This window comes from Lissotriton vulgaris, chromosome 9, assembly GCF_964263255.1.
Source record: "Lissotriton vulgaris chromosome 9, aLisVul1.2, whole genome shotgun sequence".
NCBI lineage: Eukaryota > Metazoa > Chordata > Amphibia > Caudata > Salamandridae > Lissotriton > Lissotriton vulgaris.
The window spans coordinates 151,609,439-151,622,129 of record NC_141697.1 but is presented as its reverse complement, the minus strand read 5'-3'; the positions used below and the strand labels follow the sequence as shown (position 1 = coordinate 151,622,129).

At 44.5% G+C, this 12,691-nt stretch overlaps 1 protein-coding gene across 1 annotated transcript in view; it reads right to left on the bottom strand.

Moving 5' to 3' along the window:
* HAUS2 (HAUS augmin like complex subunit 2) overlaps window positions 1-11,734 on the bottom strand; it is a 93,738-nt gene extending 82,004 nt beyond the window's left edge. Inside the window, exon 1 of the mRNA XM_086936588.1 lies at window positions 11,585-11,734. Coding sequence (XP_086792714.1) covers window positions 11,585-11,674 — 90 coding nt within the window. The 5' untranslated portion in view covers window positions 11,675-11,734. The remainder of the gene's footprint in view (window positions 1-11,584) is intronic.
* Between the last annotated feature and the right edge of the window lie 957 nt (window positions 11,735-12,691).

The window sequence follows — 12,691 nt, the reverse complement described above, 5'->3', positions numbered from 1 at the left end:
AAACCACCATCCTGTGGTTGGAAAAAACATTTCAGGCTGCTAGCAGTCTCACAAGATCACACTAGATGGCACAAAAAAAAACTATTAGTTTGTATTATAATATGTATGTTGTTTTATATGTTTTTTTTATTAGATGTTACAATAGAATGTGGGAAGATTAAGTTGTTATCCTGAAGAAGGCGGGCAGCTATCCATTTTGGACCCGCCGAAACGCGTCAATGCTTTTTGTCTGGGAATATTCCACGGATACATGCCATATGCATTCAATAGCTCTTGAGTATCTAGCTTAAAGTGTTCTCTACCTAGAGCTCTGTGCATTAAATGTATCTATCAATAGGTCGTAGTACCGTGGTGCTCCCTGACTGGATATATATTTTGTCTTGCTGTATTTCTGTCCCACTTTTATAATTTATGTGTTTTTATGAAATGTTTTTAACTTGTCATTTATATTGTACAACGAATTTTTAATCACATAGCTGCTTTTGTTACACGTGTTAATAAATTGTTAAGCTAATTTTTCTTAAACTATTCAATTGTTTCAATCCGATTTGCTTTTCTGGTTCACTTTGGGGATAGAATAACTTGTGAGTGTGCTATAGATATCTTGTTGTATGCCGAGTGTGCCTGTAAGAGTGGTTTGCTATACTGGTCTCCCAGGGGAATCTTTTCTAGACAATTGTCTTTTGGTACCCTACCCCTGTGGGAGTTTTGGGTCCCTCTCTCCTCTGTTTATATTTCTAGAATCAGCAACAACACTATCACGGTCTTGCAACAAGCAAGAATTAGAAAGTGCAAAATTAGAGGCAGAACAACTTTCATTTTGAACATCCTGAGAAAACGTGGCATCACCACCACCAGTGTGGTGAGAAGATAAATCATTAGAATGACTGGAGAAAGAACAATCTGTTAACGACAGACCAGAGTAAGTGCAAGGAGTTTCAATGACACAATTTTCATGGACATTTTTTTTCACTAAAACCACATTCCTTATACTCCACCATTTCCCATTCTCTACCAAGACTGCATGTTTGGAAACTTCACTCTCCCCACCAAACCATTGCCCTGGGGACTATAGAGGGCCACAGTCATGTGCATGATTCCCATATTGGTTAAAATATTTTGCATAGAATGAGACTTAAATTGGACTCCATTATCTGAAACTAGTCATTTAGGAACCCCTTCTCTACCAAACAGGAAGGAGAATGACTGATGAGCAGAAGAATCTTTAGTGAAGAAGATTCTGAATTACATGTGCAGGTAGGAGTGAGCGCTCGCGAGGTGGCAGTTGGAGGAGAGACAGGCCCAATTGAAGTTTTTTAAAGAGAAAAAAAAAAAAAAAACATACGACCTGCCGCCAACTAGTTCTGTAAGCTTCTGCACTACAGTTCAAACATGATATGAAGCACTGCACGTCAACCAGTGTAGAAATCCGTAAACTCCAAGAACAAAGTCAGGAAGTGCTGTAGTGTGTACAAGGATATCCCAACCGTCGCCAATTGTAATAAGGGTTCTTCAATGAATCCACAAGAGTATGAAGATGATTAAAGTCTTCTTTATTCTCCAATAGTACACAGCACAGTCCCAACACACCAGCCTACTTCAGAGGTCTCCGCATAACCGTCGGAGCTCGAATGATCAGCTGGAATCCCCCAGTACATTCCAATTCCACATTCAGTAACCATGGAAATAGAATACAACAAGCTCCCTGGAGATAATTTTAACGTTTTCTGTCCTTAGATTCTATTAAAAACATAGAGAATATCAAAGTGTTCACTCCCACTGCGAGGTGGGCCCACCTAGTGGCGAGTACCTCACTAGGTGACGGCCAGATGAGGAAGCATGGCACATCATTAGAATGTGGATGAGGGTTCTATAACAACACATGTACTGTGCCTGGTGAGCACTAAGAAGCAGGGCATAGTGACTGCTTAGTTTGGGAGGCATCCTCCACTTTCGGTTTATGTATATCAGTTCAGGGAAACCGGTGGGCTTTTCCACATAACTGTTCCCCTTCAATCATTTGTTTTGGTCCTTTCCCCTTGGCCTACCAGCCATCCTCTACCGTCCCTGAGATCCAGGGACCTCACAGCCATTATCTTGTCTTGCAAGGCCAAGGGTATGGAGTATCACAGTCATGGTCTGGCGTTGCAAGGCCCAGGAGGAGAGCTCACTCCCCTGGTCTTTATAAGCATGATCTAGCGCAGTGAAGCCCAGGAGAGGAGCCTTTTTAGGTTGAAGCCTACCAGACAGCAAAGCTGTCATGTTGCTAAAGATTTCTTGGGGACATTCTGAAAGCAGACTTAAGAATGCATTTCACCCACTGCTCGCCATTGGCTTAGTACCTCCCATTTACTTGCATTTCATTTGCTGGCTTTATTTGTTTTAGGCTGCCCAGCATGTCTTTGTCCCTCCGGCGGAGCGTAATCTGTCTGTTGTAATCTTCCTTGAGTACTCACTTTCTGGAAACAGGCCTTTCAATGTTGTTCCTATCTTGTCACATTTGCTGTAGATCCAAAGAAAGAGTTCAGATGTTAGGCTCTGGTTTCCGAGAAAGCTTGGGGTTTACTTTTCTTTCTCTGACTTCAAAGTGAGAGGATTTATCTAACAATCTACGAGCGTGAAAGGAAAGGCTTTTTTCTACTACCAACAAAATTAAAATGTCTGTAAATGAACTGTGAAAATATATCAGAATTATGAAAGCACAAATCAAGCAGTTCTCAAGTGTGCTGAAAATCAATATTTTCAAATGATCAAATCAATACACTAGGTGATGCTATTTTCACACATTATCGCCTGTGAGCTGTATAGATCATCAGCAAACCTGGGTGTCTGTGCAAACTTAATGGTCATTTCAATTCAAAAGAAGTTGCACTATCACACCATGCAGACTCCACTCTACACTACTCAACTCTACGACACACTACTCCACAACACTGACACTCCACCCCATGCCATTTTACTTCACTCTGTTACGCCACTCCACAACATTCTACATCACTCAACTCTAGGCCACTCTACTCAAATCCCTCTATTCCACTCCCCTGCTTGCCACTCCACAACACTATGCCACTCCACTCTACACCACAACACTCCACGAAACTCTACGCCACTAACTTTTAGCCATGCTGAACTGCAACCACGCTGGTGTAAAACATGGCTAATACAAACTGTCAAAGCCAATAGCTCTTGCATAGGCAAGACCTATTGGCTTTGGCAATACCTGCTCCCTCTGCTGTGCTGGGTCATAACTGCAAACCCAGGGGAGGGGTGTCCCTCTGATTTTTTTTCCAACATCTCTTTCTTTCTTGTTTGCATAAGTTGGCATACATGCAGAGCTGTGAGGCCCAGGGGTTGTGGCCACACGTTTCATGGCCCTCCCAGCCATGGTCCAGCACTGTGATACCCAGAGAAAGTGGACATGTTTTGCTCTCTCCAGACCTCAGCTGGGCCTCACAGTTCTGGCCATAGTGAGGAGGCCCAGGAAACCCATCCCTGGTCCTTGCAGCTTTGACACAGCACTGCGAGGGCAAGCTGAGAGAAAAAGAGATGTGGGACCCTACAGTGATAAGGTAAGCATCGGGACCTGGGCAGCTGCCCACACCTAGCGCTGGCCCTGCCTAGCATAATCAGGAAGGCTAGCAAGGCTCTGATACAAAAATAAACAATGTCACAATACTGCATGACACCAAATGGAACAAATGTATTTTTTACAAGACATGTTTTCCGGTCTTGGCTAGAGAGCGCATGCGCTGTCTCGAATAGACTGCGTTGTATAATTCAGTGCACTTCAGCCCGCCTATAGGCTTACCATTTATGTGTTCCTTCGTCACTTTCAAATCCTTCATTTTGGTTGGTACATGGCATGCATCTTCTTGTGTTCAGCCCCCCCCCCCCCCCCCCCCCCCAGTGCATTGGCGAAGTACTTCTATCGTACTTGCATCCATCCACTGCTACCATGTTTGTACTTTGTTTGGGAGCCCTGCACACCAGCGCTCGCTCCCTTTACCATGTGATGTTTTTGCTAGCTGAATGTGTGTCACACGATTTGGGGACACATGGATACCATGTAGAACGGAGCACTTACATTTTTTTTGCAAAAGTGTAATTGACTAATACAGTCATGGTTTTCCTCATTGCATTCAGGTACTCGTCGTTTTTCTTTTACCGCGTAAGTGAAGTACACATTTCAAAAGGCAAAAAACAGGATTCGGTGGGCAACTCGAGCATGAAATGTGACAACTGGAAGCATCTAATTAGAATGCATATACCCTACATATCTAAAAAAAAAAATGTTCACATTGTCTAGAAACATAAATTATCTCCAGACACACTCACTTAAGAAATTCTCCATCAGGGTTACCCAAAAATATAATTGAGTGGGTGAGAGCATGTACCGAAGCAATCCTTATGCAATCTGCTTTCCCATCCGTGTTTAACAGGTGCAGAAGTGGCGTTATGTTCATGTTTTTACTTCTCCCTTTCTTGTCTCCCATACTCTTCTGTTACAGTTCCAAGCCAGAGCACAGAAACCTTAACCACATTCAGTAACGTTAAGCTAGTCGATGTACTTAGTGCTTGATGCTGTGCACATAGGAAAGCATAAAGAAAAGGAGGCATCTGCTACCGGGCCAGGGATCGCCTTTTCGGCGAAATATCCCTGAAAGTGGCCCATCTTGATTCCAACACACCCAGGGAGTGGGTGGCTGCAGAACTGCGATTCCCCAGTGCCACCTGGCGGCCGTCCCGCCAGTAATGAAGAGGAACCGCAGAATGCATCGGCGGAGCTACGCCACCGGCCATCACTGCTGCCAAGGCTGATCCACTGCCCGCAGCTGCCGGCACCTTCCCACACTACACACGGTAGGCGTGGGCGCTCTCGGAGACCCCCAGCACTTCAGCAAGCCTCGCCTAGGCACTCGCGGTGCGGGAGATCGGAGCGGAGTTGGCGGCTGGCGATGTGCTTCTTGAGGGGTGAGCGCAGCGCTGGATGCATGGGGTCTCTCCACTGTCTGCTGTCACGCACCGCGGGATGGTAGACGATGAGCGGGGGCACTGCTAATCACCCTGGTGTTTTATTTTAAAGGTTTTATATAGCGCTGGCTAGACCCAGAGGTATCAGAGCGCTTTACATGAGCATCAGATCGTTGTGACAGGTTACATCGTTACAAAGGTTACACAGTTATCAGAGCATGGCAACATAGTTACTTGTAAGGTCAAGATAAACAATAAGCACAAATATGAAAGGGGAAAAGCAAGCAAGGGGAAAGATTCAGGGGAGGGGGAAGGAGCTGGGGAAGTAGATAGGTAATGAAGGCGGAAAAGAGGAGGGGAGGGTGAAGGACATCGCAAGGAAAGAGGAGGGGAAGGGCGACGGGGACACAAACCGGTAGACGAGTCAAAGCAACGTCCAAAGTCCATTATGCTCTGATCCCAGGGGAAGTGGTATCACTTACCTATCTCTGTTGCGGGAGGCTCCCTTTACGCAGTGGACTCTCTCAGAGGAGTCTCTGAGACTCCAGGCCTACATACTGGATCCTTCCCCAAAAAGGGGAGAGGGAGTGCTTTGGCAAGGGGTGCCATACCATACCTCAGTTTCGAGTGGCTCCCTGGGCGCAGTGGACTCTCTCAGCGGGTACGCTGAGACTCCAGAGTATAAATATTGGATCTTTCCCCAACAAGGGGAGAAGGAGTGCTTAGTCAAAGGGCACAAAGGACAAGGGGCTAGGCAGACGAGCAGGTAAGGCGAGAGATTGAGGGGAGAGAGGATAGGAGCTAGGAGCTAGGGTGGTAGATAAAGGGAGAAAGAGTACTAAATGGGAACAAATGTAATTAATGAGTTATTATATAGCGCTGGCTGGACCCGATGGAAACAGAGCGCTTTACATGAGGGACAATAATGTTGCAAATGACATCAGTTAAAAGTTACATAAGTATCAACAAAAGCATTTAAAGAACATAGGGGAACAAGGTGAATGGAGCAGGAAGGGTAAGGGGATAGGGTAAAGAGGTAGGAGGAAGACAGGACGTAGAGACGAGGGGAAAATAGTTACAAAAGATACCAGAAAAAACTTTAGGAGCATAGAAGAAAAGGAAAATGGGGTGAGGAATGGAAAGGGGGTGAGGGCAAAAGGGGTAGTGTATAGATACAGCGGAGAGACGAAGGGAAAGTTTGTCCAAGGTCAAGCTGGGTAGGTGACGGCTGAGGGGGAATCCTCAGTCCAGCTCCTCTTCAGCTATCAGGTAGGTCCACCGGGCATCGGTCAAATGGCTAGGTCTCAACAGAAAAACATTAAAGGGGAAGAGGGCGAGAAGAAGGGAGCGTAGAGGGGAAGGGGTGGGGTAAAAGGGTAGGAGGGGGAAACGACAGAGACGAAGGAAAGTCTGCCCAAAATCCGGCTGGGTAGGTGACGGCCGGGGGGAATCCACAACCCATCTCCTCTTCAGCTAACAGGTAGCTCCACCGGACAAATAGCAGGGTCTCTACGGTGAGGGAAGGTTCAGAGTACATTTTCAGGAGATTGGTAAAAGGCAATATGCCACTTATCGATTCCTGCCTTTCCCTTGAATCCCCACCAGCGCAGATAATTGAGGATTTCGGGAAGATATGTCAGACAATAAAAACTATTTTATCTAAACCTGCCCAAAAGGTGGCATCTGCCCGCAGTTGGTTCAATCATGACTGTTCTGAAGCAAACAGGAACCTACTTAGGGCATTAACTACTACCCTGAGATGCCCCATGATGGTTAAACAGGCTAGAAATGATTACAAGGTGGCTACCAAGAATCGGAAAAATGAAGTTCTGAAGGAACGCTGGGACAAACTGTCCGATGCACCTAATCTAAAAAATGGTAACATCTTCTGGGCGGCAGTGAAGGAAGTGCGCTCCATGGGTCAGTCACTGACGCCAATTAGCTGCAATATACCTAGCGATGCTTGGGTGGATCATTTCTCAACCATCTACTCTGTGCCATCCTCATCCGACTCAACTCCTATTCTTGGTAATCCAATACCCATAGATATCAGTATTTTAGAAGTAATTGAAGCAATCAATCATAGTCTAGGCAACAAAGCACCTGGCCCCGGTGAGCTTCCCATAGATTTAATTAAGTGGAACCCGGCCTACTGGATCCCCTTGGTTTTGAATATTTTAAACAATTTGACGTTGGCAAAGATACCTGACACATGGGCTAGAAGTATAATATTCCCGATCTTTAAGAAGGGTGATAGGTCACTTCCGTGTAACTACCGCCCCATCTCCCTAATAGATAATACCCTTAACATTTTAGGTAGAGTTCTTTATAATTAAATTACAGATTGGACTGAAGCAAATAACATCCTAGATCCCCATCAGCTGGGTTTCAGGGGTAAGGTAGGAACCAAGGAACAATGCCTCAACCTGAACCTAATTATTGGCAAATATGCCATTGCTAAGAAATCCCAGGTCTATATGGCCTTCATGGATTTGTCCACAGCCTTTGACCTAGTAAATAGGTCAAAGCTGTGGGCAATCCTTCTGGCCGGGGGTCTGGATGAAACTCTGGTCTACCTTTTGGCTTTTTTGCACAGAGATCTTAAGACCCAAGTAAGAATTGGGTCGGGGGAGAGGTCTCGGGACTCATTGACATCGGCAGGGGGGGGGTCAGACAAGGTTGTGTGTTGGCCCCCCTGCTTTTTATAATATATATCAATGGCCTGAATGCCTCCCTGAAATTGGCCACCCAAGATGTTCCATATATTAATAAAGTACCCATCCCTATGCTCCTTTATGCTGACGATGCAGTTTTAATAGGTCGTACACCAAATTAACTGCGCCTCCTTGTCCAAAATTTTAACAATGTTATGAAAAATCTAGACCTGCGGGTAAATTTTAAAAAATCGTTTTTAATGAGCAGTGGCCCGGGTAAGCATGACATACGCCCGATCATAATAGACGGCCATAAGATGACCGCGGTAAAATCTTTTGTATATTTAGGATTGGCCTTTGCTGCGAACAGCTCCTGGAGTTAGCCAGGAGCAAGTTCTCAAAGGCAACCAATTCGATCTTAAGCATACCCCGCTGTAAAGACCACGGGTGCACTATTAGGTGTACAAAAAATTTACAAACTTCAGTGCACCCTGGTAGCCACATATGGCGCCACGATATGGGGAACGGTCAATTGCTCCGTTATACAGCAGGAGGAGAATAGGTTTTGTAGGAAATTATTGAATGTCCCAATCTCAACCTCCCAATACATATGTCACAAAGAGCTTAATATTAATTTTATTACTGATTTTATTCGGGCTTGCCCAGCACTCATGTGGATTGCAGTATGGAAGAATGAAGCAGCTTCCTTGACACAGTTCATTATCAAGGACTGTCTAGGAGAAATCCAATGGTTGAGCGGTGTGCTGAGTAGTTTGCGCAGTATAAATATGGAAAGCATTTTTTGGGATTGCACACTTGCTGCCTCAGTCGCAAAAAAAGAAATGCAGAATGCTCTGTACTCCCTAAGATCGAGCGGAAGGCGGCAGAGGCCAGGAAAATAACTGTACGCAACTACATGGATATTGAACGGTATTGTCATCCACTTCATATGTATTTGTCCTTACCTATGAGCCGATGGGAGACAAGTTTAATGTTTCGTCTGAAATGAAATGAAATGAAAGCGGGATTTATATAGCGCATGGCTGCCCGAGAGCCGGTACAATTCGTTTTTCACTCTGCTTTCCACTTGGTTATAGCCCTAATTCAAATTTGAACTTGTGCCCTTGTGACGGGAAGAGTGAGCAAACTATCATGCACTTTATATTTTTCTGCAAATACTATATCAAGTATTTTCAACAGTTTTTATGTCCTTACTTTAACAAAAGAAGACCAATCAGCCTAGAGGTAGCATTTCGATCCATGTTAGAATTAGACGATGTTGATCTTATTTTCCGCACTAGCACTTTTCTAAAAACGGCAGTAAGGGCGCGCAGAACTAGGACAGACCCTTGATATTGTTATAAATGGAATTTGTAATGCCTTTCTATTTTAACAATTTTATATGTTTTGTCATGATGTATAGCTTTGCACAAAGTCACTTTAGCATCTGTATATTGAATATTTTGTAATTATTTCAAATTTTATAGTTAATTTTTGTGATGTATTTGTTTTGTGTGCTGTTATGGGTACTGTTGCATCCGAATAAAATTGAATTGAACTGAACTGAACATAATTACATCAAAGAACAGGCACAGTAGCACATAAGGCGAGAACTCTATTCTGCACCAACCTCATAAGCCTAAATCTAGTAGACCACAACTCCTAAACATTACTTGCATTAGGAAATAAACTTAGTAACATAACCTGCAGTAGGGAATACATCAAACCTAGACCACAGTAGAAAACATAAGCATAAAAGCACATCTATAAGCATAAATCAAGGTGCATAAATCACACAACAAACATTACATTTCCTAGCGCCTATTAAAAGGACACTAGGGCCTTGCGCCGTACAAACCTAATAGTCCCCCCAGATATTATGGTATTGACGGTGGGGGGCTCCGATGACCTGTCCCCCCACCGGCATTAAACTCTCCGGGTCAGATGCGCGCTTGCTGAGCACAAGATGGCGGAGTGCTCCTCGGGGCTCTGACTGCGTTCCCCCTCCGACCCCACTTAATAGAACTCTGCTCTCATGGTTATTGGGTCCTGACCTGGGTGCATCTTGCCATTTTGAGATGGTTTCCATCAATGCCCACGACCTGGGTCCGCTATTTTGTGGATTCTTGTCCTTTCCTTTGGTCCATTGGATTCCATCCTGCCGACCTTTAGTCATTTCTCTTTTGCTGGACTGCCTTATCTATTTCTCCCCCTCAGGTCACCCTCTCTCCTCTCACCAAACTCAGCATCTGACTCTTCTCCCCCACCTACCGCTCTCTACCCCTTTTGATTTTTTTTATATCCCTGTTAACTCTGTAAATATGTGATATATACTTGTCCAGCCTAATCGCTAGTAAAATGTAATCCTGAGCAAATCTACTATTTGTATATATATCTATATAGAGATAACTCTAACCACTAGTATATGTAGTAGACCCTTGTACTAACAACCATTCCTATGTGATTATTAGAGTTTATCCATTTGTATCCCTTCCTTGAGTGACTTTACAACTTGTACATTTGCAATTTACTCTGTTTGTATCTCTTCCTTGTGTGACTTTACAACTTGTACATTTGCAATTTTTTTCCGTTTGTATCTTTTATGTAACTCATGTAATCCTAAATCCTTATGTATCGCAACTGGTTCTTTTGTAAAGCGCTCCAACACCTTCAGGTAATGTTTGCGCTATATAAAATCGCATTAAATAAATAAAAATAAATTTGCCATTTAGCAGTGGATTATTTCTCTGTCCACACGTGTCATGTTTTGTGTGATGCAGACAGTATTCTGTGTCATCACAGCTTAGAGTTCCCATTTTTTTAATGCTATGGGCGACTTGAGAACGTCATTTCCTTCAGCTGCCTTCTAAAACTAGCAACATTAAGCAGCGATTCAAGCACTCTAAGATATTTGTATGTAACCTGCATGTTAAAGGCTCACCTCGCAGCACGACTGACTCAGCCTTTCATACTTTCACAGTAGAGCACAATGAATACTGCTTCATTTGCTAATAATTTAAATTTTTAAGAACCAATGTACAAATCCTTTTGTGATGTGCACTGTATAAACAATCACGATAGAAGTGAACAAAACATTCTCTCACCGTTATTTACATGACATCAGATTAAACCCTTTCCTTCAGTTCCTGCCCATAATTGTTACTTACAGACGCATTATTTAATATTGCTTGTAATATGAACTGCTTTCCAGAATAATAACATTACAGCCTGCTGCACAATAAAATATACCATCTGTCTTTATTTACAAGCCATGCGACACAGCATCGGTTATGCTGTTCAGCTTGGCTTGAACCATTTGCAGAACCAATAGTGCCCATAGATGAGGCCTATTGGCTTTGACAATGCTTCCTTACGTATACATAGAGAAGAAATGTTTCCTTTGTCTACGATACCATTAGCGATACATGCATCTTTGACGACATACAACTTCCGTTGTCTGTGCTATCCACAGAATGAGTAAATAAAAACAAAAACATGAAAAAATGTGGTTGACAGGATGTGGCATGTTAGATGAGGGTGTAATGCAGGCTGCCAGGTAGTGATCTACATCAGGAAAATGTTAACAATTGATTTGTAAACAGTAGTGTACAGAATGGAACTGTAAGGGAGCCCCTGAAAAACTATATTTTGGCTTTTTTCACTTTTTGAAGTTTAAGATGGCACGAGCTCAACCCAAAAAGCATTGTGGCGATTTTACGTGACCACATTCCACAAGGTCAGACTCATGTTTCTTTCCGCACTGAGAGATTAAGTGATTTGCCCAGAATCACAGGATGTTGATCGACGCTGGGAATAGAACCTTGATCTCTACATCCAAAGAAAGCAACGTCGGTGTTAGGCGCAGCTCATCCTCTGGATTGATGAGGATTCCCCAATTTCATTCTGTATGTTACATTACACTGACTGGGCGGAGGTCGGTTATCGCGGCAGTTGCTCACCTGACTCAGGACTCCTGAGCTGATACACTGGGTCAGCATTAATGCAGCGGCCGACGGCTGCACCGGGTCCCATGGGTTGGAAAACGCCATCAGTAAACACCTACAGAACAGACTGGCCGGTTTACTTTTCTCAACAGTATCCAAAACTGCCGCCGAGTCTGGAAACAAAAAAGGGACTAGGGAAGTCAAGCACGGACGGTAAAGACAGGCTCTGGTTATGTAATGCTTGGCGGCCATCTTAAAACAGCAGTGCTTCAATTGGGTGTAAATGGAACGCTGACAGCGTCTGTGTGTCTCTTCAAGTCTTAGCAGGAAGTGTACACAGACATTTGTAGTAGAATTAAGGATGTTCCCAATTCAAATTCCTTCTGCAATAAGGTTTTGCATTTTTCTAGCACTTTATTAGATAGAGTTAGATTTGGGATAGCATCTGTGATTTAAGAATTTCCAATTCTATTAAGGAATAGGAGGGAGGATTATTCAGTCTCTCTTCCAGTACCTCAAGGATCCTCGCTCAGCCCCACCCTCTTCAACGTCTACATGAGCCCCCTCGCAGCCATCGCACGCTAACACAACCTTAACATAATTTCCTACGCCGACGACACCCCGCTGATCCTCTCCCTCACCAACGACCCCGCCACCGCCAGAGCCAGCCTACACGAAGGAATGAAAGACGTCGCCGAGTGGATGAAGAACAGCCACCTGAAACTGAACTCAGACAAGACGGAAGTCCTCATCCTGGGATCATCCCCCTCCGCCTGGGACGACTCCTGGTGGCCCCCTGCCCTGGGCACCACCCCCAAGCCAAAGGACCACGCACGAAACCTGGGCTTCATCCTGGACTCCTCCCTCTCGATGACCTAACAAGTCAACGCCGTCTCGTCATCCTGTTTCAACACCCTGCGCATGCTCCGAAAGATCTTTCGATGGATCCCCACCGAAACCAGGAAGACGGTCACCCAGGCCCTCGTCACCAGCTGACTGGACTACGGGAACACCCTCTACGCTGGAACCACAGCCAAACTACAGAAAAGACTCCAGCGCATACAGAACGCCTCCACACGACTAGTCCTGGACATCCCCCGCCACAACCACATCTCCGCCCAC